This window comes from Coturnix japonica, chromosome 3 (genome assembly GCF_054131305.1).
Source record: "Coturnix japonica strain WE chromosome 3, WE-NBRP24, whole genome shotgun sequence".
Lineage (NCBI taxonomy): Eukaryota > Metazoa > Chordata > Aves > Galliformes > Phasianidae > Coturnix > Coturnix japonica.
Genome location: NC_140665.1, coordinates 90781402 through 90805331, shown reverse-complemented (window position 1 = coordinate 90805331; position 23930 = coordinate 90781402). Strand labels below are relative to the sequence as shown.

The following is a 23930-nucleotide window of genomic DNA, read 5'->3' as shown; positions in this document are numbered from 1 at the left end:
AGCCCTGTAGGGCCGTTCGGCTCGAGCTCCGCCCGCTGGTGGCTCAGCAGGGCCGGCCCCGGGGCGCATTGAGGGGCACGGCTCGGCTGAGGGCGGCGGGCGGCGCCGTCTCCCTTCACGTGACCGCCAGGCAGCGGCAGGCAGAGGGAGGCAAGATGGCCGCCGCTGGGGGTGCTTGGTGAGGGCGCTCGGAGCGCCGCTGCCCTGTCACTGCCCGCTCCGACGGGGAGTCACCGCACGGCCAACACCAACGGCTCCGTGGTGAGCGGGGACGGGACGGAGCGGGACGGTGTGTGGGGGGAGGGAGAGGCCGGGAGGGCTCTGAGTGCCAAACAAAGACGCGGGGCGCCGCCTCCGAGGTGCGGCTGTACCCGCTGATCTCATGGCAGGGCCCTGCACAGAAGCGGTGCTTTGAAGGACCGAACGCTTTCTGGTTTACAAAGGAATTGATTTCTTTTTCTCCCTTGTACACCTCGCTGTGCACTGTGTTCTCGTTCTGCCTTCCAGGCAGAGCAGTTTCTCTGCTGAGGTGTCAATCCTGTTGCTGGTGTTTGGGATTTAACCTCTAGTCTGCTTTCTCTTTAATAACGAGTCCCAGCTCTACGGTATTTAGCACTGACAGCCACCTGGAGTGTTTGAGGTGGTGGAGGTTGGTTATTATTTAAGCAAATACTTAATATATTTAAGCAAAATCTTGGCAGTACCTATAGAAGGAGTACTTAAAAATATCAATCGTGTCATGTCACTCAATGTCCGGCTCGTCAGCCGTTCTGATGTCTATTAAATACATATGTGAAGTAATAAGGTGTCCTGAAGGACTGATAATGCAGCTGAGAGTGACAATGTTTCTGTAAATCAGCAGATTCTTGCAGTCTTTCCAAAGCAGTGATAACGTGTTCTTCAGCACAGGAGGGGAGAGCTGGTTAATCCAAACCCAAACGGCTTAACCCTTGTGCAAATGTTACCTTCACCAGACCCTCTGTGCTTTGAATGTATCTTGTCCTCTCTTGGTTTGTTCTCGGTGTCTGAAAGCTGTGCCATCCCTGGGCACTGTGAGCATTCCAAGCTCAGCAACAAGGAACATTAGGTTTTGCAAAAGCAGCTCCAGGTGCGTGTTTTATCATGTTGTGCTGTGAGCCAGAGGCTTCAGCTGCACCTGAGGGCTCACACCAGAGGTGAGGCAGCAGCTGTGCAGCCCTGATAACCCAGAGCTCCAGCAGTGATTGCTGGAGCAGGAACTTATCTGTAGGGCGGCAGGGCTGCCTTTGCCTTTCTGCATTAGAGCAGGAACATGAAGGGAAAGAGCTCTGCTTTGAGGCGGAAGGACTGCTGAGTTCTTTTTTTTCCTCTGAGAATTTACTGTTTGAACTTTGACTGCAAATGCATTGTATAATTTGCTCTGTAAGATGTTGTGATTGTGCTTTGTGGGTGATTTTAAACATATTCCTCAGTTTACTGGGTGTGGGAAATAAGGGTGAGAGCTAAGGCTGCTGGAGAGAGTTAAAAGAGATTTAGGTTGGATGTTATGGGGAAGTTCTTCACTAGGAGAGTGGTCAGGCCCTGGAACAGGCTGCCCAGGGAGGTTGTGGATGCCCCGTCCTTGGAGGTGTTCAAGACCAGGTTGGACGGGGCCCTGGGCAACCTGATCTAGTAAAGGTGTATGTTTGGTGGCCCTGCCAGGCAGGGGGGTTGGAACTACATGATCCTTGAGGTCCCTTCCAACCCGGGTCATTCTGTGATTCTGTGAGAGCTGGGGTGCTGCTCAGGAGTAGTGGAAGGTGGAGTGGAGTGAGAGCCAGTGGCAAAAGATAGATACCTTTTGGTTCCTGGCTTTTCACGTGGGAGGGGCTGTGTGTGTTTGTACAGGGCCTATATGGAAACTTGCTGGTTGTTGTGTGCCAAGTTTGGGCTTTTTTGGAACAGGTTTGAGGTTTGGGTCTTAAATAGTGTCTGAGTCACACCGTTTGGTTCATGTATTTTGCTTGGCGTGTGGAAGTCTGGAGCATGGAGAGCTCAGGTGCCTAAATCTGCTTTGGAATTTGTTCCTGAAATTGCAGCCTGGGTTTAAGGGTGTGATTTACATTCCTGCTTCTCCTCTCTTCTCCCTTTGTTCTGCTTTGCCTACAGTTTATGTAGCTTCACAGCAAGTCTTCTGTTCCTTAGCGCTGTGTCTTAACCAAGAGCGCTCTCCCATGTTATGTGTTAGCGTGTCAGTCAGCAGAAGCTGTGTCACATTGAATAGGAAGTTGACAACATTCAGTCACATGCAGGCTTGTCTGGGCTGACAACTTGCTTGATAAATGGTGCTCTGCAAAGTCCTGTATGGCTGTCATTCAGATTATTATCACTAATTTCATAATGTTGAGTTGTCTCCTTGCTCTGCTTATCTCCATAAAGGTTGCGCTGTACATGACAAGTGTATCTGTAGCCTGCACAGGTATTCCCAGTGTTCTGTATACAGAAACATTTATGTGCGTGAAAGACTACTGTGCATTGTATTCATAGTTCCCATTTGGTCAGTACATAAAAAATAGGGTAACTTTTGTTGCACAGCATATTTAATCTCTCAAGTGTTCTGTTTAGGGGAATAATGGGGCTTAGTACACAACTATATTGACATGAACAATCTGTGTTTTCTAACGTTAGAATTAACTCACAGCCTTTACTCACAGCTATTTTATTATTATTTTTTTTATAATACAGGTAAACTTTGTTACAGGAACATTCTAAGTACTGTGTGAAGATGGCGAGTCTGATGAGTCAGAGTCTGCTGACCTATGCAGAAGAAGGCAATGTTCCTGCTCTGAAAGCACTGCTGGAGAAGTGCAGGGACGTAGATGAGAGAAATGAGGTGAGATGGTTTTTGTGAATGTTATGCCATACTGCAGCTTTTATTTTATTAAGGAACAAGTATAATCAGTGAGACCGCACTAGTAAATATAACAATGTCAGCTTTATTATCAGCTGTTTGCTTACTTTTGTACAGGCTGAGCACACAGTGTTTAGTGTCTGTGAGCTCTTCATCATCCTTCGTTGTAATTGTTTTCTCAGTTTGCCTCTGAGCTGGAAAATGCGGATCCATCCTTACTTTGTAGATGGAGATGATATCTGCAGCTGGGAATTGTTTCTTAGTTCACAGAGGCAGTTATGTGTACCTCATAATTGAGCTCACTTAATGGTTAGGTCAAGGTGCTCAGGAACTTAGAGAGAAATCTGGTGCTAAGGATGGAAGTGCTGCAGCCCCTCACAACAGTGTTCCGGTGCTTGAAAGTGTTTCTTCTGATATCTTTGCATTGGAGAAGGTAATTTCTGGACCCAGGCATGGTCTGCATCAGTTTCAAACCCGTAAGGAGGGTAATTCAGCAGCACTGAGTGCAATTCTGTTTCTAGTTTTGGACTTGCCAAGACCTTCTCTTCCCTCTCCCAGGAGTTGTGTAAAAACAGAACAGATTGCCTGCCAGCCCCAGGGGGGCATGTCTGTAAAGACTGCTGGTGAGCCAAGGCTTATCCGTGCCAGGACCTTCCTGGCAGCAGTGACTTGCCTGAGGGTGAGCTTTGGAGAAACAGGCCTTTCCACTACTTCTCACTGACAGTTAAAAACTGGGATCTGAACTTCATCATCTTCTGTAGTTCTGGGCTTTTATTTTTTAGTATATATGCATAATTTGTGTCACTTCTCATTGCATCACTTTTTGCATGTCGTTTTAATTTCAGAATGGCCAGACTCCACTCATGTTGGCTGCTGAGCAAGGCAATTTAGAAATTGTCCAGGAGCTTCTCAAGAAGGGAGCTAATTGCAACTTGGAGGATGCGGTGAGTACTAGCACTGTATGTTGCAGTACCTAACGACAGAGGGTTCAAGTCAGGCAAAGGAAAGGTGTCCTGATGAATGTTGAGGGGACGGGAAGAAGAGATGATAGAAAATGATATGTAAGCAAAGTTTTATCTGTCTCAGTATTTCTCAAATTACATCCCTTGATTTCTAAGATGTTTTAAGTATCTTAGAGTCTGTGCTGAATGCTGCTGCTGATTTTTTTTGTAGGGAATTAGTACTGTAAAAAGGATTTACATTGATACTGTTGGCTGTCATTGGAATCAGAATAGGTGAAACAGAGAAATGTTGCAGCAACAAAGAATTAATATCCAAGTGATTTTTCCTGTGGCATTAGTGATGTGGTCTGTCAGGCTTGTACTTTGTTTTTTGTTTCTCAATAACTATTGAGGGAGAGTTTAGGTTAAGGATTATTTCACTTGAAAGCCAGAACAGAGACAAGTAGAAAAGGGGACCTGCAGCCACCTGAAGTAGCAGGTAGTAATTGTTATAGTCTTGTAGTATTATGACAGTATTGTAGTACTAAATATGACTTACTATTTTTCCTTCTTTAGGATAACTGGACAGCTCTTATTTCAGCAGCTAAAGAAGGACACACAGCCATCGTAGCAGAACTTCTCAGTTATGGAGTCAATTTGGAGCACAGGGATTTGGTATGTCTTGTCCTGGTGTAAAACTGACAGATTGTGTGTTTTGGTGACAAGAACAATTTAGTGACATAGAAATGTTCAGTTTATTAAAAACATACCCATCTTTTATTCGTTTATTGTGTATTGTATCAGTGCTGCTACAATGGAAAAGGCTTAAATACTGTTCTCACAGTATCACAGTGGTTTTCTTGTGTCTCTCTTACTATTCCTTGGTTAGTATTTTTTTAAATGTTACTCCTTTTCAGAAGCTGCCTTGTTGTATATGCTTTTAATCTGTTCAGCTGTGATTACCCATCTAGAAATCCTTGTCCCCAATATGCTGGCACTTGATTTCACTGATCTTGCTCAATTTTATATGTGAGTGTTACAGTCCAGCCCACATAATGAATTGGGGAATTTGTTTGTGTGTTAGATTGCTTGGTTGCTACTTTGTAGAGCTACAAACTTCTCTGTTGACAGAAGAAAAAGCTGGGTATCACTCAGAACTAATTTTGTTCTGCTTAAATTAGGAAACCACTAAGAGACTTCAAGTGCTTCCCTTAACTGCAGTTTCACTCTGAAGACTGTGGCGTGCTGCCATGTCATCCTTTTTCCTAGTATTGTAATGCTGGTCACGTCTGGTTGGCAAGCACTGTTTCTAGGCCCATGTCAGTCTGAGAGAGACCTTGAAAATAAGTATTAGAGAGTAATAAAAATTATGCTTATAATTAACAGAGGCACACAATTGTTTTAAAGTTAGCTTTGGTTACCTGCCCTAACGCATGCCTGAGATGATGAAACCTCTTTTTTTCTCAGAGAGTGGTCGGGCACTGGAATGGCTGCCCAGGGAGGTGGTGGAGTTACCATAACTGGCAGTGTTCAAGAAGAATCTGGATAGGGAGATCTGGTTTAGGGGTTTTCTGTAGGTATGGTAAAGGGAGGACGGTTGGACTAGATGATCCTTCAGGTCCTTTCCAACCTTGTGATTCTATGATTCTCTTTGTTTCCATGCTTACAAACTAAAATAACCACATCTGTGAGGTTTGGAGCTAATTGCTCGTAATTTCTCCTTAATAAGGATATATGGCATCCGTCAGGAAGGAAGGAGTAATTACATTGTTACTTTGCTTAGAACGTGTAGGTATCTGTTAGACAAGTGAAGAATAATTACTTCAAGTTAATTGCCTTTAGTTTTAAGGCAAAACTTTCTTTTTGTTTTGTCTAGTCATTGGTTTGGATGCACTTGATGTCTGAATTATGTGTTTACAGGAAATTCAGTCATGTTTAGGGTGCAGTATTCTGCCAGGCTTTGCATTCAGCAGGGAATTAGTATTTGCACACATGCATTCATTACGTAAGTGGGTTTATAAGATTGTGTAGTCAGTCCTTGTTATGTTTTGCACTTGAAGAATAACAAATTAAGTAACAGTCTACAATTAAGTTTCTAAAGAGTATTTATCAATGATGGTGTCTGTTTGAATTGTGCTTGCCAGGGAGGATGGACTGCTCTGATGTGGGCCTCGTATAAAGGCCGTACTGAAGTAGCTAAGCTGCTGCTTGAGAAAGGAGCAAATCCAAACATCACTGGCATGGTAAGTGTTTGCCTTAAGAACCATCTATTTTCCATCTCCCAGCAAGATGTTTAAAATCTGGAATCCTATCCTAATCTTACCTTGATTAGCGTCTTTGTCAATATAACATCATTGTGCTTTATTAATGGAAGTGATTGTTTTGATTTTGTGTGACAGCCACTGTTTTTTGATTAAAGTAATTAAATGAGTACCTCTTAGTAAGATTCAAATCAGCAGGAGAGGAGATAATAGAAGAAACCAGTAGTGTATGTTATCTTGCATAACAGCTGTCATTTTTCTGCATCTGTATAAGTTAATGAGGTAACTAATCCGTGCAGGTGAGAAACAATTTGTTTTAATTGTTCCATTAGTTACCGAGTGATCATAGAACTGTGTGCCATAATTCTGAGACAGATTATGTAGATAGGATTTTGAGATTTGTTTCAACTTGTGTTTTTATAAAAACAAACATGCATTTTGACAGGTGATACCTTAACATTTGTGGTAACAGAGAGCTGACAGCATAAGCAAGTTGGTGGCTGATGCAGTAGTGACCACTGAAGGGGAAACCTGTAGCCACTTCTCTTTCTGACTGTGTCCCATTCTGATTCTTCTTTGAGTACGGAGCTTCTGCATGGCACAGTTATCTGCAGCCTTGATTTTGATACTTAAGGATAACGCATAACTGTTTTGATTTTTCTCTTACATTACAAATGTGAATGTGAATTTTTAAGCCTTGTTTATGGAGTTACAAAATTGTAATCATCTAGACAATGTGCTAGGAAACATTATATGTTACTAGGTTTAATTCTGTATGTCCCTTCTCCTGTGTGTTCATCGCCTCCTGCAATACTGTGATCAATGCTGTGTTTGAGAAATGACGAGCAGTATTATTTCCTGTGGTTCATCCTATATTCTTTATCTTTCAAGCAATACAGTGTTTATCCAATTATTTGGGCAGCAGGACGGGGTCACTCAGATATAGTACATCTCTTACTGCAGCATGGAGCTAAAGTGAACTGCTCTGACAAAGTAAGTGATGTTTCTGTAATACTCTTTTTTTTTAATGATTGGTACATTTCTTGTGAAAGTGAATTGAGTTGTTTGCATGTAATATCTTAAAATAACTGTAGTTTAAATATATATAAAACTGTGTCAAGTAGCTTAATGCTTGAAGCTATATTTTGCCCATGAGACTGGAATTAATGTACTTGAGTAAGTCATGATAAACGCAGGAAGTTCTTTCATAGGATGCTGAAGATGGCTGTGAGCCCTTGTTTCAGTGGAACATATTTCTGTTCTTTAAGCCGTTGGTTGTGTAGACTAATAGCTTTTATTGCTAGAATCTTAAAGAAAATAAAAGTTAGTGGCTTTTCATATTCATATATTAATTTTTAAAATGAAGTTGTATCTCTGTAATGGTAAATGACTGAATTATAGGATGAGTACTAAAATGTAGAAGATACTGAGTACGACAGAATGCTTTGCAATACTTTTGCAGTATGGAACCACCCCCCTGGTCTGGGCAGCTAGGAAAGGCCATTTGGACTGTGTGAAATACTTGCTGCAAATGGGAGCTGATGTTGATCAAGAAGGAGCTGTAAGTAACTGCTTGTTTTCCAGTGAAAGATGGAGGCACATACATCTGTGCTATTAACATACATCCAGATGTTTACAAACACAAAGAAATGTAACTCAGTGCACCTCATATGAACATAATAGTGACAGTTACAACTTTTCAGAAGTCAGGGTTGGCTGTTTGTTTTTAGGTTTCAGCCGCGTGCTGTTTTATTTCTAATTGAAGCAGATTCCATTATCTAGCAACTTAAATAACAAATAATTGAAAATACTGATTCAAACTAAGTAAATTGGAATGGAAATTAATGTAGGACAGCTTTTGATATTTGATTATTTCTGAAGTTCGTGTGAAAAACAATCAAAAACCCAACTCTTTCTAAGCGGTGTTGACACATTGACAGTAAATAAAATGGGATGGATTTCGACCGGGACCAAGTGCTGGATCCTGCAGTTTGGCCACAGTAACCCCAGGCAAGACTACAAGTTAAGAGCAGAGTGCCTGGAAAGACTGAGGGGGAAATGGACCTGGGGCTGTTGATCAATAACTCGTCTGAACATGAGCCAGCAGTGTGCCCAGATGGCCAAGAAGACCAATGGCTTCCTGGCCTGTGTAAGAAACAGCATTGCCAGCAGGAGCAGGGAGGTGATCATCCCTCTGCACTCAGCCCTGGTGAAGCTGCACCTTGAGTATGTGTTTAGTTTTGGGTTCCTCACTACAAAAAAGACATGGAGGCCTTGAAGTATGGTCGAGAGAGGGCAACAAAGCTCTGAGGGGTCTGGAGGACAAGTTCTGTGTGGGGTGGTAGAGAGAACTGGGATTGTTTAGTGTGGAGAAGAGGAGGTTCAGGGGTGACCTTACAGCCCTCTACAACTACCTGAAGGGAGGCTGTGAAGAGGTGGAGGTCGGCCTCTTCTACTGTGTAACTAGCAATAGGATGAGAGGGAATTCCCTCAGGTTATACCATGGGAGATTCAGGTTGGATGTTAGGAAAAATTTCTGCACCGAGAGTGCTCAGGTGCTGGAATGGACTGCCTGGGGAGATGGTGGAGTTACCATCCCAGGAGGTTTTCAAGAAACATTTAGATGTACTGAGGGACGTGGTTTAGTGGAGAAATATTGGTGGTGGGTGGACAGTTGGACTGGATGATCTTGGAGGTCTCTTTCAACCTTAGTGATTCTATGATTCTGTGGTAATAGGAAGTTCTCCTATGACAGCAATATGATTGCACAGTGCCTAGGACATTCAGGAGTTCAATTGAGTTGAACTTTTCCATTTGCATTTAAAATGTTTTCTTGTTGTAGCGTTAATGCCTCTTTCCTTCTTCCTCTTCCCATTTTAGCTTTTTATTTGATAGTAGAAAGCATAAGCATGGTGTATGAACTTCATAATGTAAAGCTAGAGAAACTTTTGGATGCCTAAAACGGATGTATCATTGGGTATTCTGTTATTTAAACTGACAGTGATGGTTCCTATATTGACTGTAAAACAAAATCTGCTCTATTTGTTTGTTTGCAGAATTCTATGACTGCACTCATTGTAGCAGTTAAGGGTGGCTACACGGACTCTGTGAAGGAAATACTGAAAAGGAACCCAAATGTGAACTTAACCGATAAAGATGGGAATACAGCTCTGATGATTGCCTCAAAGGAAGGGCATACTGAAATCGTGCAGGATCTTCTTGATGCTGGAACTTACGTGAATATTCCTGACAGAGTGAGTAAACCTTCCTACCGTTTAAATACCAGTGTATGGCATGCAAATTTGTGGGTACGTTTTTTAACGTTTCTGCCACCTAGAGGTATTTCCGTGTATTGCAGTGTTACAGCTGTGGCAAATGCTGCTGAGAGAGGAAATAAAATAATCACCTCTTAAAATGAAACTACTCAAACTTTGGGCTGGTGTGCAGCTTTTGGTGTGTTTTTTTTTGTATGTTAATATTAATGATCATGGTATTAAAGTAGTAAATCAGTGGGGATACTGGAAATAATAATAGATTTCTTTCAGTGTCTCCCCTCTCTTTCCCTGCCAATAGCAGGGGATTGGAACTGGATGATCTTAAAGGTCACTTCCAACCCAAACTATTCTGTGATTCTGTGATTACTGTGTTAGTTGTCTTATGAACATAGAGAACAGCTGATCTTTTTCCTCCCCATTAGTAGTTCGGGCTTTTATAAGATGGATCTGTGTTTCTTGGATGATTGTTTTGCCTATGAGCCTGTAATACTTCACCTCTTTTCAACCAGATTGAAAGTTTTGTTTTGGCTGTTGGGGTTTATTTGTTTTTTCATCTTTCTTTTAATGAGTGCATGGGTACAATGTCTCCTTGGAAGCTGTAATTTTTTTTCCATGTTGTCTTTCTTTTTGCTAAATAAAGTTAATTCACCTTCAGTATTCTTTCTCATCTTATCCAGAGTGGAGACACAGTGCTGATTGGGGCTGTTAGAGGAGGTCATGTTGAAATTGTGAGGGCCCTGCTCCATAAGTATGCTGATATAGACATCAGAGGTCAGGTAAGTACATCAGTGTAAATGTTCACGTTCTTCTTAAATAGGATGTGAATCTGGATATCAAATAATTATAATTATGTGTATCTAAAATCAGGGCTTTAAAAAACTTTTCAAATTCTTCTCTATAGGGAACTGAGTTTCCCATTAAGTGTTAAAAATGTCATGTTGCAGGGCAGTTCTAAAGATAGAGAGTATATGTAACTGTAATGATATGCTAAGCAGCATTTTTTAGTTACTCTGTATAATGGTTGAAAAGCAAAGGGTTTAAGCAGAACTTATTGCACCGGCACTGCTAGTAAAGTAAAGGTTTAAACAGATTTAAAATAGTGAAGTATTTTAATACATCTAATGTTAGAATACCTGATACTTTTAACACTAATATTACGTTGGTATGGTACCCCTGTTGTCAGTAGTGTTAAGCCTGTTTTATCCCTGTATTTGGTTGGTTCCCTCTTTAACAAACTTCCTTGCTGCAATAAGCAGTTATTGTCAGTGGATTCTGTAATTTCTACCTGCCCTTCCCTTCTGTTTTTGTCCTTTGTATGGGATTCTGTTTATACTCATCCAAAATCTCTCTTAGCTGAGCTCAGCACTTAACTTTTATTTTAGGTTTGGCTTGCTTTGTTTTGTTGTGTTGTGGAAGGATTGCTGAGTTCTGCCTGGCTTCCCAGCAGTGTGTTCTTTGTGCTCCATCCCCGTGGATGACTCTGGGAGCTTAGGGGAGACCCTAAGCAGATAGAAAGTATAGTGATTGCATTTTATATATTGGTTTTGAAATGAATTGATTTGTGCTAAAGTGCTACTTTTTTTTTTCTTCTTCCTTTTTAGGATAATAAAACTGCTTTGTATTGGGCAGTTGAGAAAGGAAATGCTACAATGGTGAGGGACATCTTGCAGTGCAACCCTGATACTGAAACATATACAAAGGTGAGTATAAGAGTTTTGAGAGCATGATTTGCTTTAACATCTTCTCTCCATCCCTGCATAATGTTAAGATCATAATACCAAGTTCAGTTTTGGTGAACTATGAATATGTTATGTGCTGTTTCTAATAAATAGCTTATTTTTTCCTTCTTTCTGAAATACAGAACTTCTTTTCAGTGATGTTAAGGAAGGTTTAGTGTGTGTTTGTTTCTTTTTTAAGTTAGGCTTTGCTTTTACTTTCAGGATGGAGAGACACCACTTATCAAGGCAACCAAGATGAGAAATATTGAAATAGTAGAGCTTCTTCTGGACAAAGGAGCAAAGGTCTCTGCTGTAGACAAGGTAAGGAATATTTATTTGTTCATTTACTTCAGTATATTTAATCATTTTAGTTTTGCAACCGATTTTATAGTGAACTGTCGAGGCTAAAACAGGAAGAGGTTTTATTTCAGGCATGTGAATGGAGATGTTTCTGTGTCAGGAATAAGAATTACTGACTCTTAACATGCTCAAAAAAGAGTGAAGATATGGTTAATTGTCAGTCATTTTTTATTTTGATTATTAGCCACTAAACAAAGCAGGGCCAAAGATGAATAACAGTAATTTCTTACTGACCTCTTTGGTAAACCTCTTAAGTACAGGAGTATTTATTTGATACTGTAATTAGGTATAATAAGGCAGCTTTTACTCTGAAGCTTTTTTGAGAGATCTGTGCAGACACTGAAGTAATTTTGCTGTCGAGAATCTCTTATTCTATAAAGGTCTCTGAATTTGCTAGCGGTCTCTTGTTTCTGAATAGAGACAGCAGTTCTGTGAATGCTGAAAGAAGATAATGCCTGAACTTTTGCATTATTGGGCCTTTGCCTTTTCAAACTTATAGAATATTTTTTTCAAGGGGGGAAAAAAGCCGGCTGTAAGGTTTAATGCTATGAAGAATTCCTTAAGATGTATTGCAAGTAAATAATGCACTTGAGGGGATATGGAACAGATTTTCTATGTGGTGGGACTTAATAGGTCAGATTTGAGGTCGAAAGTAATAATCCTGAAGATCTTTTCCAACCTAAAGGATTCTCTGATTCTTTGCCTTTTCATCTTATGAATTCATGTTGGATGGTACTAGCTTTTGTTTTTTTCTTTTTAACTGAACTGCAGAAAGGAGATACCCCACTTCATATCGCTATTCGGGGAAGAAGCCGTAAACTTGCTGAACTACTCTTGCGAAACCCAAAAGATGGTAGATTGCTTTATAGACCCAACAAAGCAGGAGAAACACCTTACAACATTGACTGCAGCCACCAGAAGAGTATTTTAACGCAGATATTTGGAGCTAGTAAGTGAAAGTATTGGTCTAACAGTGGTCAAACATGCCTTTTAATTTTAACTCTTGTACTGTGACATCAGATGCTACGCCATTTCTGTTAATCATTTTTACTTAAATCTTGGTTATGTAAGAGTTTTCTTTCAATTGCTGTGATTTTGTTGGACAATTTGTAGTAAGCTTTAATAGCTTTGTTAATTGCTTAACATTTATATAGATAATCAGTGTTCCTTCAAACAAGAATGCAACAGTAATAATCCGGTGTTAATAACACTAATATATGAGAGGTTTATACATACAAATATAGGTAAACCTGTCATCATTTTATGTATCAGGATTGTCATACTGATAGGATTTCTTAAAACACAGCTCTATAACACAGTATTTATCTTACAGGACACTTGTCTCCCACGGAATCTGATGGCGACATGCTGGGTTATGATCTGTACAGCAGTGCTTTGGCAGATATTCTGAGTGAACCAACCATGCAGCCACCTATTTGTGTGGGTTTATATGCTCAGTGGGGAAGTGGAAAATCTTTCCTGCTCAAGAAACTAGAAGGTAAAATTTGATGTGGGCATTTCCCATGAGTTCAGATACACCTATGGAAATGATCACATAGGCGTTAATAGTTTTTGCAGCAGCCACTTCATTACGTGGGGATCTTCATAATAATTTCTGTGCTTTTTGGTCTAGAATGGATTAACATGTTTACTGGCTTTTGTTTTTCAGATGAAATGAAGACTTTTGCAGGACAGCAGATTGAACCTCTGTTTCAGTTTTCCTGGCTGATTGTGTTCCTCACACTTTTGCTCTGTGGAGGTTTGGGTTTATTGCTTGCTTTCACAGTGGATGCAAAGCTCGGAATAGCAGTGTCACTCAGCTTATTAGCAGTGCTCTACATTTTCTTCAGTAAGTCTGTTTTGTGTGAAGTTTCTGATGGCTTTTGCTAAATGCCTATTCTTAGAATTGGCTTTTGTTTTGTGGACAAACTTTGTTTTAGGAAACAAAACTGACTTTGTAGAAAGTAAGACCTTCTTTAACACTTTCCTTGTGTTTTGTGTGTACTTCGTGAGAAGATGACCTTGAAAACAGACATGCATATTAGCTTCACTGTGTTGCTATTATCTTTCTCATTTCTGTTGACGTTCATTAAACTTCACTCTATATCTACATGAGCTTCATGATTCCATTCAGTTGTGAATATTGACTAAAACGAACTTATTTTTCCTTCTTCTAGCTGTAATTTATTTCGGTGGTCGAAGAGAAGGTGAGAGCTGGAACTGGGCCTGGGTACTAAGTACAAGACTGGCAAGGCACATTGGATACTTAGAGTTGCTTCTCAAACTCATGTTCGTAAACCCACCAGAGTTACCAGAGCAAACCACTAAAGCTTTACCTGTGAGGTTGGTTATTTCACTTAGTCCTGAATGAATCATGTTTGCTCTGACACTTTCCAGACTGCTTGCGTTTATATGTATGTATGCTGTCCTGTGAAAAACTGTTATGAATCCTGTTTGGAGAACAGCAGCCATAAAGGCTGATGCAAGTAAATTCTTGTGTTTGTAAAGATCAAGAAACGGCTCTGTCAAATTACTGTTGCTACTCTGTGCCAAAGTCTGTGAAAGGTTCTGATCTTGGTGGTGGTGTGAGGTTGTTTTCTTGTGGTTTTTTTTGTTGTTTTGTTTTTAATTAAGTTGTGACAAAGAAAGTAAGAAGGTTGTAGTGAGCTATACCAGAGAATTATGCTTAATGCTTATTTCACTGGTTATTATTGTTAGGATCTTTTAAAGACTTTTTTTCTTTTCTTGCAAGTAGAGCATCAAGCTGCTCAAAGCTTATTGTAAGCAAGAAAAAAATTAGACTGTGTTTTGTGGTTTTGTATACTGCTGTCATTTAGAAGCTGTTATTTTAGCCCAGTGGTGCTTTTATGTGGTGTTCTTCTGTATGTTTTTTGATCTACCATAAATACTTGAAGGTACTTGTTGACTTCATGCTTTGGGTTCGTGAAGATGTCTTTGTACTGTTGTCTGAGGTACCATTATTCTTATCTAAGTTTTAGGATAGGAAGTGAGCCAAAAAAGTTGATAATGGGATAAATATGTAATTTTATGTTAGAGATTGCAAAAAAAAAAAAAGGATTCTAGATGTTTTCCCACATGGGTGGAAAACCAAATAAAAGAAATCTTTCAGCTACTGATACGTGGGAAGATTTTTGCCTCGGTGGTCTAAAACTACTTGAAGCTTTCTAAAGTAAATAACATGGATGGCTTTTTTTTTCTCTTTCAGATTTTTGTTCACGGACTACAATAGACTGTCCAGTGTAGGTGGAGAGACTTCGCTGGCTGAGATGATTGCTACCCTCTCTGATGCATGTGAAAGAGAATTTGGTTTCTTAGCAACAAGGCTATTTCGAGTTTTCAAGACAGAAGATACACAAGGTTTTTATTACCTGAGTGGCATTTCTGATTATACCATTTCAATGCACCGTTATTAGGGGTTCTGTTCCTCGCATTAGAAGCTCTTTTTAGAAAGTGCTGTAATCATGCAGAAAGGGAATTTCTTTTCATTGTCTTGGAGAGAAAAATGCTCTGTTTTGTTTATCTTGATTTGTATTAACAAATGCGGTGAGATGAAATGAAGTATTCTTACTTGATCCAAGCGGGAGAAACTTTTTCTGTCCCATCTGCAGAGTGCTGAAAAAAAATAAGCAGAACCGTGTGTGGTGTTGTGAGGTAAAGGGGACTTTTTTTTATAGAACTAATTTCTGCTTTAAGTTTAGTTTCGGTCAGTTACTCCTCAGGTAGACTTGAACTGATCACACGTTGAGGAATCTGTGGGATGCCAATTTTTGTCCCACTTATATTCTTCAGAGTCCAAAGCGCATCCTGTGTGCCAAACAGAACTTGCTCTTCATTATTTTTTCTTAAATTCATTGTATGTTCTTTATCAAGCTGTTCCGTGGATTTTTTTTCTCCCTTATTTGCTGTATTAGGCATTTTCTAGTTTGTCTCCTTCCTTGAAGTTCTCATTAACTTCAGCTTTTACGGTGCTGTAGTTTCTCTGGAAGCGAGGTTTGATTTAGTGCTGGTTCTTGTGATAAACCATAGTAATTGCCCATTCCCCTTCACCTGTCCTAGCTTTGTCTTGTGTTTCTTGGCCCTGCTGCCTTCTTGTGCTCTTTCTAATTCTGTATTTGATGATCTTACAACCACCTCTTCTTGTCTCCTGATGTTTATAGACATTCCATATGGTTTTCCTTATCTTTAATGTCTGTTATGTCTCTACACTCACAGATATTCAGTTGCCATTTCTTTGTTGATTTGTAAATCTCCCTGTAATCCATTTCTGTCTCTTTCTGTTTAGAGGAGAATTACATCCCGACTTATATTCACTTCTAGACATCTTTATCTGAGCCTTTATTCTTCGTTTCTTACCCTTCAGTCCTGTCATTGTGCATTTCTGTTGCTTTGTACTGCATCACAGACCTGTCTGTCATCTTATGGCAGTAATGGGAAAGACCTTTCCAGCTTAAACCCTGGTCTGAGGTATCATATGTGGTTTGAAATTCTTTCAGAGTAGCTTTTTTTCATTGAAGTTCAAATATTGATTTTTTGCTTTCATCATTTTCAGTTAGACTATTACTGTATTCTCTCTTTTTGACATGGACAAGTGTTGAATTTCTCTGCTTGTACATTTCCCAAAGGCAGAAGCTGCTACTTTGATTAAAACAAAGAAAAAGCCCGTTCCTTAAATTCTTAGGTCTGCTAATCCAACGACTGCAATATTCTGTTGTCTCTTTCTTATCAGTCCTATGTAAGTCAGGTTGTATTCTTTGAGGCTCTTGTGATCCATCTGCTCTTTGTTTGCCCTGTAGAAGTGTTAGCATTCAGGAAAGGGTAAACCTAGGGCTGCCATCTCAAATTGTGGCTTGCATTTTTGAGTCATTTCTCCAATGAAAATGCTGTCAGGTTACCTAAGGATCGTATTTCTGTTGAAAACCAGCTAGTTACTTCACTGTTTGCCTACAACGTGTAGAAATACACTTAAGTGAGGGATGTGATAAAAGGGGTGATATCATTGGTGTGAAGCTGCTTAATGAAGGTCGTTTCAATCCAGTGTGGATTTCTTGAAACATTCAGAAGACTAAAGAAATCTCTGCTTTATGATTTCCAAGATTTTTAGCAAATTTAGGTGATTTTTTTTTTTAACTTTTGTAACTGAGCAGTAAAAGTACACTGACCTTTGGTGCAAATTATTGTATTTACACAAGTTAATATATTATGAATTCACCTGTGATGACATCTTATGTTCATTGTAACAGCAAATACTTGTTTTCTAGGTAAAAAGAAATGGAAGAAAACATGCTGTCTCCCATCCTTTGTGATTTTCCTGTTCATATTGTCCTGTGTTGTTTCTGCGATTGCCCTGCTGGCCATTTTTAATGTAGAGCCAACAAACATGACAGTGAATGCTATTCTTATATCAGTTACATGTGTTGTTGGCTTGGCCTTTATCTTGAATTGTCGCACATGGTGGCAAGTGATGGATTCAGTTTTGAATTCTCAAAGAAAACGTCTTCACCACGCTGCCTCCAAGCTTCACAAGCTGAAAAGTGAGGGATTCATGAAGGTAAGTGTTTCTTTGAATTAGCCACTGAAAGAAATGGACCCAGCCCCCCCAACTTACTAAGAGCTTGCTTTAGATGGTGAGACTAGAAAGAATAACTCCTTAAACATTCTAAAGGTGAACAACCAAGCCCATGGGTGATTTGTTACTTCAAAGCAGAAAATGCTGTGCTGCTGTACGTTTCAATGCAACTAGAAGAACAAATGGTTTGGAAGAGAGGTATTTAGGACTCTTGCACTTCTGGGAGGGTTTTCAGATTTTATAAGCGCTGATTTTTATAAATGTAACAAAGTATTTTTGGGTTAAGTAATAATCTGTCAAATCAGGTGCATTTTTTTGAGATGTAAGTACTATAACTATGTCCTTTCCTTCTTTGCTTTTTCTTTTTTGTTTTTTATCCTTAGGTTTTGAAGTGCGAAGTGGAGCTGATGGCCAGAATGGCAAAAACCATTGATAGCTTCACTCAGAATCAGACAAGACTTGTTGTAATTATTGATGGATTGGATGCTTGCGAGCAGGACAAGGTTTTACAAATGCTCGATACTGTGAGTTGGATCGTTATACAGAGATGAGCTCTGGATTTCTTCCTTCCATAGATTACTCAGATACATCTGATTATTTCACTTTCTTTAGAATGAAAGCACACATACAGAGTCTCTGTTGCATTATAGTCATTTTTAAACATTTGTGTGCACAAGCATAGCTGTAACAATAAGAGGAAAAGCTTTCAGAAGTTGAAAATTACATTGTAGCAGGACTATATGTGATTGTAAATGTGAAATGTTTTGAAATCAGCGGGTGCTAATTACTAGAAAACAAATCTTTTTGAAACAAACTTACGTTGTTTGAAGAGTGTTTGGTTCTTTTTGAAGTACTTCAGATGACAGATACTTAAATGGTAAATATTTCAGGGGCTATGAGATTGCTGCATAATATTTTCTCTGTTTTAAGTACTTCTGCTAATGTGTCAAGAATGTTTATTTCTAACTGTGGATGAGTACCTAACATTAGACATGTCATATTGAAGAAACTGACATCTTTGATGTCCCTTGTTCTGTCTAGGACAGAGTGAATATAAAATGTTGCCTCAGATGTTCAGATGATTCATGCTTAGTAACAGGGCTTACTATCTCCTTTCTTACAGGTGCGTGTCTTGTTTTCCAAAGGCCCATTTATTGCTATTTTTGCGAGTGACCCACACATCATTATAAAAGCTATTAACCAGAATCTCAACAGTGTCCTACGTGACTCAAACATAAACGGACACGATTACATGCGGAATATAGTCCATTTGCCTGTTTTTCTGAATAGTCGAGGACTAAGTAATGCAAAAAAGCTGATGGTAGCTTCGACAACCAATGGAGACGTTCCTTACACAGACAACGCAGGTAAAGTTATGCAGGAGAGTAATACTGAGGTTCCAAAAACAATGGTAAGCTCTGTTTCATGGAACAAGCTAATTAAGTAATTTGTAGATGATTAAAGTTATTTTATAATGCAGTCACATGTATATGAGTGGAGAAAATGCCTTTTGTTTTTTTGTTATTTTTCCCTGATAGGATTGCATGAAGAGATTGACAGAAGAGTTTCTCAGAACAGCCTTGGAGAGATGACCAAGCTTGGCAGCAAAACGGCTCTCAATAGGCGGGTGAGAGATGTTATACTAAGTGGTCCAGTACTAGTAATAGGGCTTTTTTTTCCTTATTCTTCTCTCTTCTTTCACGTACTTAATGGCATCAACTTTGAAGACTTACCAAACCATTCCTGGGAAGTTAGAGTGTGTGTATAGGAGAACTATATTCCTAAATCAGCAGACTGATGTTTTACTAAAGAAGAGAAGCTGTGCTCGTTCACTGAAGTGTTCTTTTCCTCAAAGCTTCAGATTCAGGAACTGGTGGTATGATTGATGAAGCTTTCTGTGAATGCTGAAATGATACAGCATACTATTTAAGTGCTATGTCAAATGTTACGTAGTATGTCAGAGTTAAATTCAGCTAAATTTTATTTTTTTCTTATTATTTTTATGGTATTTCAGCCTCACAGGTTTAAGACCTTGTGAATATATGCTTTATATTGAAGTAAAATTAATTCAATTTCAGATACATAAATTACTTTGTTATTGATCAGTACCTCTTGCCTTTGTGTGTCGCTTATCAGGATACTTACCGAAGACGTCAGATGCAGCGCACCATTACTCGCCAGATGTCCTTTGATTTGACCAAGCTTTTGGTTACAGAGGATTGGTTCAGTGATATCAGTCCTCAGACCATGAGAAGATTACTAAATATAGTTTCGGTGACAGGTAAGCGTTGCACTTATTTTCCTGTGATATGAAGGCTGATTAGAAAACCTAAGGGATTTGTGGATTTATCAGATGTATTGTCTTAAATATTAAAAATATTTTAAAACTTTGACATGCAAATTTATTATGGTAAATATGTGTTAAAGAACCTCACTAAATGATGAATGGTAGGGCACTGTACAGGTAGATACTTAAGTGAATAGTGGTGTGTTTTGAAGGAAGAGGGCACTGTTGTGTTTTAACAGACCCAGCATTAATCAGATTATCATAAGTTCTTAGTTAAGTTTATGAAAATAGAATTTCTGAACTTCTAATGCCTAATAAAAATTGAGTGCTAGGATGACTGATGCTCTCCTACCCTACCAGTAATACCAGCAACAAAATATGTTTGGTGACCTGCCTTTGTAGGATAACGTTGAATGCTTAAGTTACAAAATCTTGCAAATTTCTAATGAGAACTGAATCATTTGAAAGAGAGAATTGTGGGAGCAAAACTTTCACAGGAGCAGAAATATTGCAGTTGTCTGCATGCATACAAAGCATAGCACTGAGTAAATGTAGCTGTATTGCCTATTCTGAGTACAGGTCAGAAACTGCTATGTCACTCTTGCATGGCACATAGATGGAGCTAATAAACCTGCTGCAGCAGTACAGTGAACAGTAACTTGTGATTATGAACGATAACATCATGAAGAACTCCAAGAGCAGAGCCTTCAAGCTGTAAATTAAATGTCATGTCACCAATATGAATGCAGTTCTGTAGGGGGAAAAAAAAGTTGCTAAACCTTATGAACTTGGTTTGCTTGTCCTTTTTATGTCTTCTGAAATAAGCTTTGTTTGTAATTCAGACCTTGTCTTATTAACTGAAAGCTATTTTTCATTTATAGCTTTGAAATTCACTTTGTTGACTGATAAAGATGGCAGTTCTGGTTATTTGTTTTGACTGTATTTTGCATCCCAGTACACAGAAGATCTTTCACCATATTAGCATGAGTTTTGTGAACTTCTGTATTTAATTTTGTTGAAGTTTGCCTGTAACAGAATGAGACCACTTAGCTGGAAGCTGAAGTTGACAGTTATAGTACCAGAAAGTACTTAAATCAGGATAAGGGACATAAGGACATATGTAATTGTTACTTCGGATATCTTTCAAAAGGGGAGAGAAAAAGCACAGCAAAAAAACCAACTGTGTTTCTTTTATCTGTTGTATTAGGTCGCTTATTGAGAGCAAATCAAATCACCTTCAATTGGGATAGGCTTGCTAGTTGGATCAATCTCACAGAGCAGTGGCCATATAGAACGTCGTGGCTCATACTGCATCTTGAAGAGACTGAAGGTGTTCCAGATCAGCTGACTTTAAAAACCATCTATGAGAGGTAGGTGGATGGTATGTGGTTTGAATAATTAAAATAATCATTACAAATGATTATTGAAATATCATGGCTTTCGAACAGTGATGTAGTTGTAATCTAGAATTCCTACAGTCTTACTCTCTTCCATTAACTTGTGGCAACTTTTAAAATGACACTTACCACTATTTAGTGCACTATTTAATCCAAAGAACTAGCTAAGTTTCTTTAGTTAGAAATCAGGATCTGCGTAAAGTCTGCGAACTGCCTTTAGTCCTAAAGATCTCTGCAGTTTTGGTGCTCTGTTAATGATGTGCTCAAGGATATAGCAGCTTTTTTTACTGAAATTGAAGAGTGTGAAGGTGGAACATGAGTTCTTTCTTGGTTGCTGATACAAGTTGCTATCCGTAAGTGCAGTCTACATATTGCATCTGAGTGCAAGAGGTGTTGCCAGTGAACGTGGCTGTCTAGATCCAGGCTGCTTGTGAGAAAAGAAATGTGGATAGTGAGAAGTGACCAGGTGGCAATAAGATGGTAAATTTGTCATTTTCTGATTGAATAAGATGACAAATATTGCGGTCTTTTTATTTTTAACACAGATTTTCAATTCCAGACCAGTTGGTATGAGAAAAATTTAAAGAAGTACAGATAATGTCTCATATCAGACATTTTTCTTTAATGCTACCGAAAATGGTAAAACCTCAGCTGTCTTTCCTTTTAAAGTTATGGAACAGGTTTAAATTAAGCCATCTTAGGGCCAAACTGATAGATGATTTTGTCCTGAGAAAGAAATACAGTTTGTGCTACTATTTCTGAAAGATTTTGATGCTGTATCTAAGCAAAACTTTTTTTTAATGGATATAGATTCTTTTTTTCATCTTTTCTTCATTCCCTGTCACCTGCATCAGGGAGGGTTAGGCTGAGTATTAGGAAAAGGTGCTTCACCACAGGGTAGTGGGCATGGAACAGGCTCTGCAGGGCAGTGGGCACAGCCCCAAGCTGCCAGAGCTCACAGAACATTTGAATGGCACAGTCATAGGGTTTGGATTTTGTGGTCCTTTGTGGAGCCAGAGGTTGAACTTGATGATCTTTATCTTCCAGCTTAAGAAATTCTATTCTGATTCATTGCTTAACAGCAGAGGATAATCAGTATTGTCAAATACTTGTTGTTGGGCTTCTGCTGAAATTTTTTGGAACAACTATTTTAATCATACATTGTTTAGTCTGTTTCATGCAATCCTGTTTGTTCTGATAAAGGGTAAATATGGGAGATTTGTGCTCTGAAATAATTAGGGAAGCACATTTTTTTCACTAATTCAAATTCCAGTTCATTTCTTCACCCTGTTGATAAGTTGCACATGCTTGTTTAACTTGCTTGAGAGATTTTAATCTTTTCTTCATACTGAGTGTCCATTAGGATGTTGGGATATTATTAATCTCTTGTGAGGTATAATACTTTCTTTTACCTAGAAAGCCTGTATGAGGTCTTTGCATTACTAGCTACAGATGTATACCTGAAGCTAGTTTGTGGTACTAATTAGTGCCTTTTGATTAATGAGCATCAGCAGTGTTAAATCACTTCAGAATGAACAAAGTCCAGTGCTGTCTTCAAGACATACTGACCTGTTTGTTGTTTCTGAGGATCTGAAGGGGAAATAAGAGACCTGATTGGTTCTCAAAAACATGCACTAGTGACTCCAGTGTAACATTAAATCTGTAATGAACCAACTTGAGGAGAAGGAAAGAACAGGAACAATTGAATGCAGAAGGCTTATTCAGGTTCTGGATTATTGGTCGTTAGTACAGACACTTGAATGGTTGCCACTGTCAAGTTTTATGCAGGTGTGGAGGAGATGCATGAAACCTGCCACGCAATGTTGCCTCATGCTATGCAGGTTGTATCTAGAAGTAATATTGTCACTTGAGTAGCTTGCAGATTCATAATATAGACATGAATAAGTTTATTTATAAGTTTATAGTGTTTAAAGGATCTGTAACGTGAAACAACAGTGAAGAACCCTGTGCCATCTCTTGGTTAAAACAAACAAAACCTGTCATAATAACACCCTCGCTCCATGCTTAGGAAGAGTTGATGCATCTCTCACACTCTTTTGTTAAACCTATGTAAGGAACTAAATTTACAGCTCTCCTAATATAGAGACAAAGCTGAGATCTCATCTGTCTGATGATTTGGGCAATTGTGTTCACCATATGCTGAATATGAAAAGGTCTGTGAACTCTCCTCTGGGATTATCTGATGCTCTGAAAATTCTGTTTTATTCAAAATAATCCTTTCATTGTATAGCAGTGTATTGCTGCTCTTCATCTACAACTGTTTGAAGTAATTTGGCTTCAATATATCTGCTCCTGTATCAATTCAAAATAGAGTATTTAATTTAGCTCCTCTTTTAGAACTTCAATCTCTGTTTTCATAGGTTTTCTAGTTGAAGGAACAGCTTTCCCATTTGGAGTGCCACGAATAGATACCAGATTTCTGTACTTTTATAGCTCCTACTCCTGTACCAAGTGCTTGTTACTTCTTCCCTGGCTTTTATTCTGGAAGGAGTTATTTGAAAATGTTTTGGTACTTAAGAACATGAACCAGAATGTGATTACTTTCCTTCGATTTTGATGCATTTCTAAGCTGTAAATGTATGAGGAGAGGGGGCTGCTCGGACACCTCCTTTGAAGATGGCAATTTCAGAGATTCTTTTTTATATGTAGAGTTTTCAACTTGTGATTGCTTCCTCCATATGGGGACAGTGCTTTGATGGTACAGTCGCTGTTCAGTGCTAGGTCTCCCTTGCAGTGATTGACCCATCGGGTGGGTCTGTTATAGGTACCTTCAACTGAAGACTTGCAACAGATACCTCAGGTGTGCACTGAGGGTGTGACAAGAGGTGACAAACCCCTTGTACAGCTGTTGCGTGGCTCTCTCTGGAGGCAGGCAGCTCCCAGCTGTTCCCTGCCAGCAGTCGGTGCCGGCAGGTGGCACTCGCGCGGTGCTCTGCCTGGCTCATGGTGCTCTGCTCTCAGGTACAGCATCTTTTCCACCAGGTGCTTTGTTTTTTGGTGCTGATTCAAATAAGCAATACAGAAGGTTTGGCTAAAATGAAAAGAGTCGAGTAGTAGAGCATGAAGAAATGGAAGAATAAAATGGTCTGCAAACTGCATAGACAGGCTATGTAGTAAAGGGAGGGTCTGCCTGCTGTCACATCTCAGTGCTGTCTGTTGTAGTTAGGAAAACTGAACTAAGACAAATGAAAGCTGTCCTAGAACTATTCATCAG

At 39.3% G+C, this 23930-nt stretch overlaps 1 protein-coding gene across 9 annotated transcripts in view; it reads left to right on the top strand.

Annotated features, from left to right (window-relative positions):
• Positions 1-142: 142 nt before the first annotated feature.
• Positions 143-23930, top strand: part of KIDINS220 (kinase D interacting substrate 220) — a 50039-nt gene continuing 26251 nt past the window's right edge. For all 9 annotated transcript variants that reach the window (XM_085542169.1, XM_085542168.1, XM_085542167.1 and 6 more), the window contains exons 1-22: positions 143-261; positions 2704-2851; positions 3715-3813; positions 4387-4485; positions 5955-6053; positions 6963-7064; positions 7534-7632; positions 9128-9325; positions 10024-10122; positions 10948-11046; positions 11287-11385; positions 12196-12373; positions 12758-12922; positions 13094-13273; positions 13602-13767; positions 14651-14802; positions 16704-16993; positions 17395-17535; positions 18135-18378; positions 18550-18638; positions 19148-19292; positions 20506-20668. In XM_085542169.1, the coding sequence (XP_085398295.1) occupies positions 2744-2851; positions 3715-3813; positions 4387-4485; positions 5955-6053; positions 6963-7064; positions 7534-7632; positions 9128-9325; positions 10024-10122; positions 10948-11046; positions 11287-11385; positions 12196-12373; positions 12758-12922; positions 13094-13273; positions 13602-13767; positions 14651-14802; positions 16704-16993; positions 17395-17535; positions 18135-18378; positions 18550-18638; positions 19148-19292; positions 20506-20668 (3014 nt within the window). In that variant the 5' untranslated portion in view covers positions 143-261; positions 2704-2743. The remainder of the gene's footprint in view (positions 262-2703; positions 2852-3714; positions 3814-4386; positions 4486-5954; positions 6054-6962; positions 7065-7533; positions 7633-9127; positions 9326-10023; positions 10123-10947; positions 11047-11286; positions 11386-12195; positions 12374-12757; positions 12923-13093; positions 13274-13601; positions 13768-14650; positions 14803-16703; positions 16994-17394; positions 17536-18134; positions 18379-18549; positions 18639-19147; positions 19293-20505; positions 20669-23930) is intronic.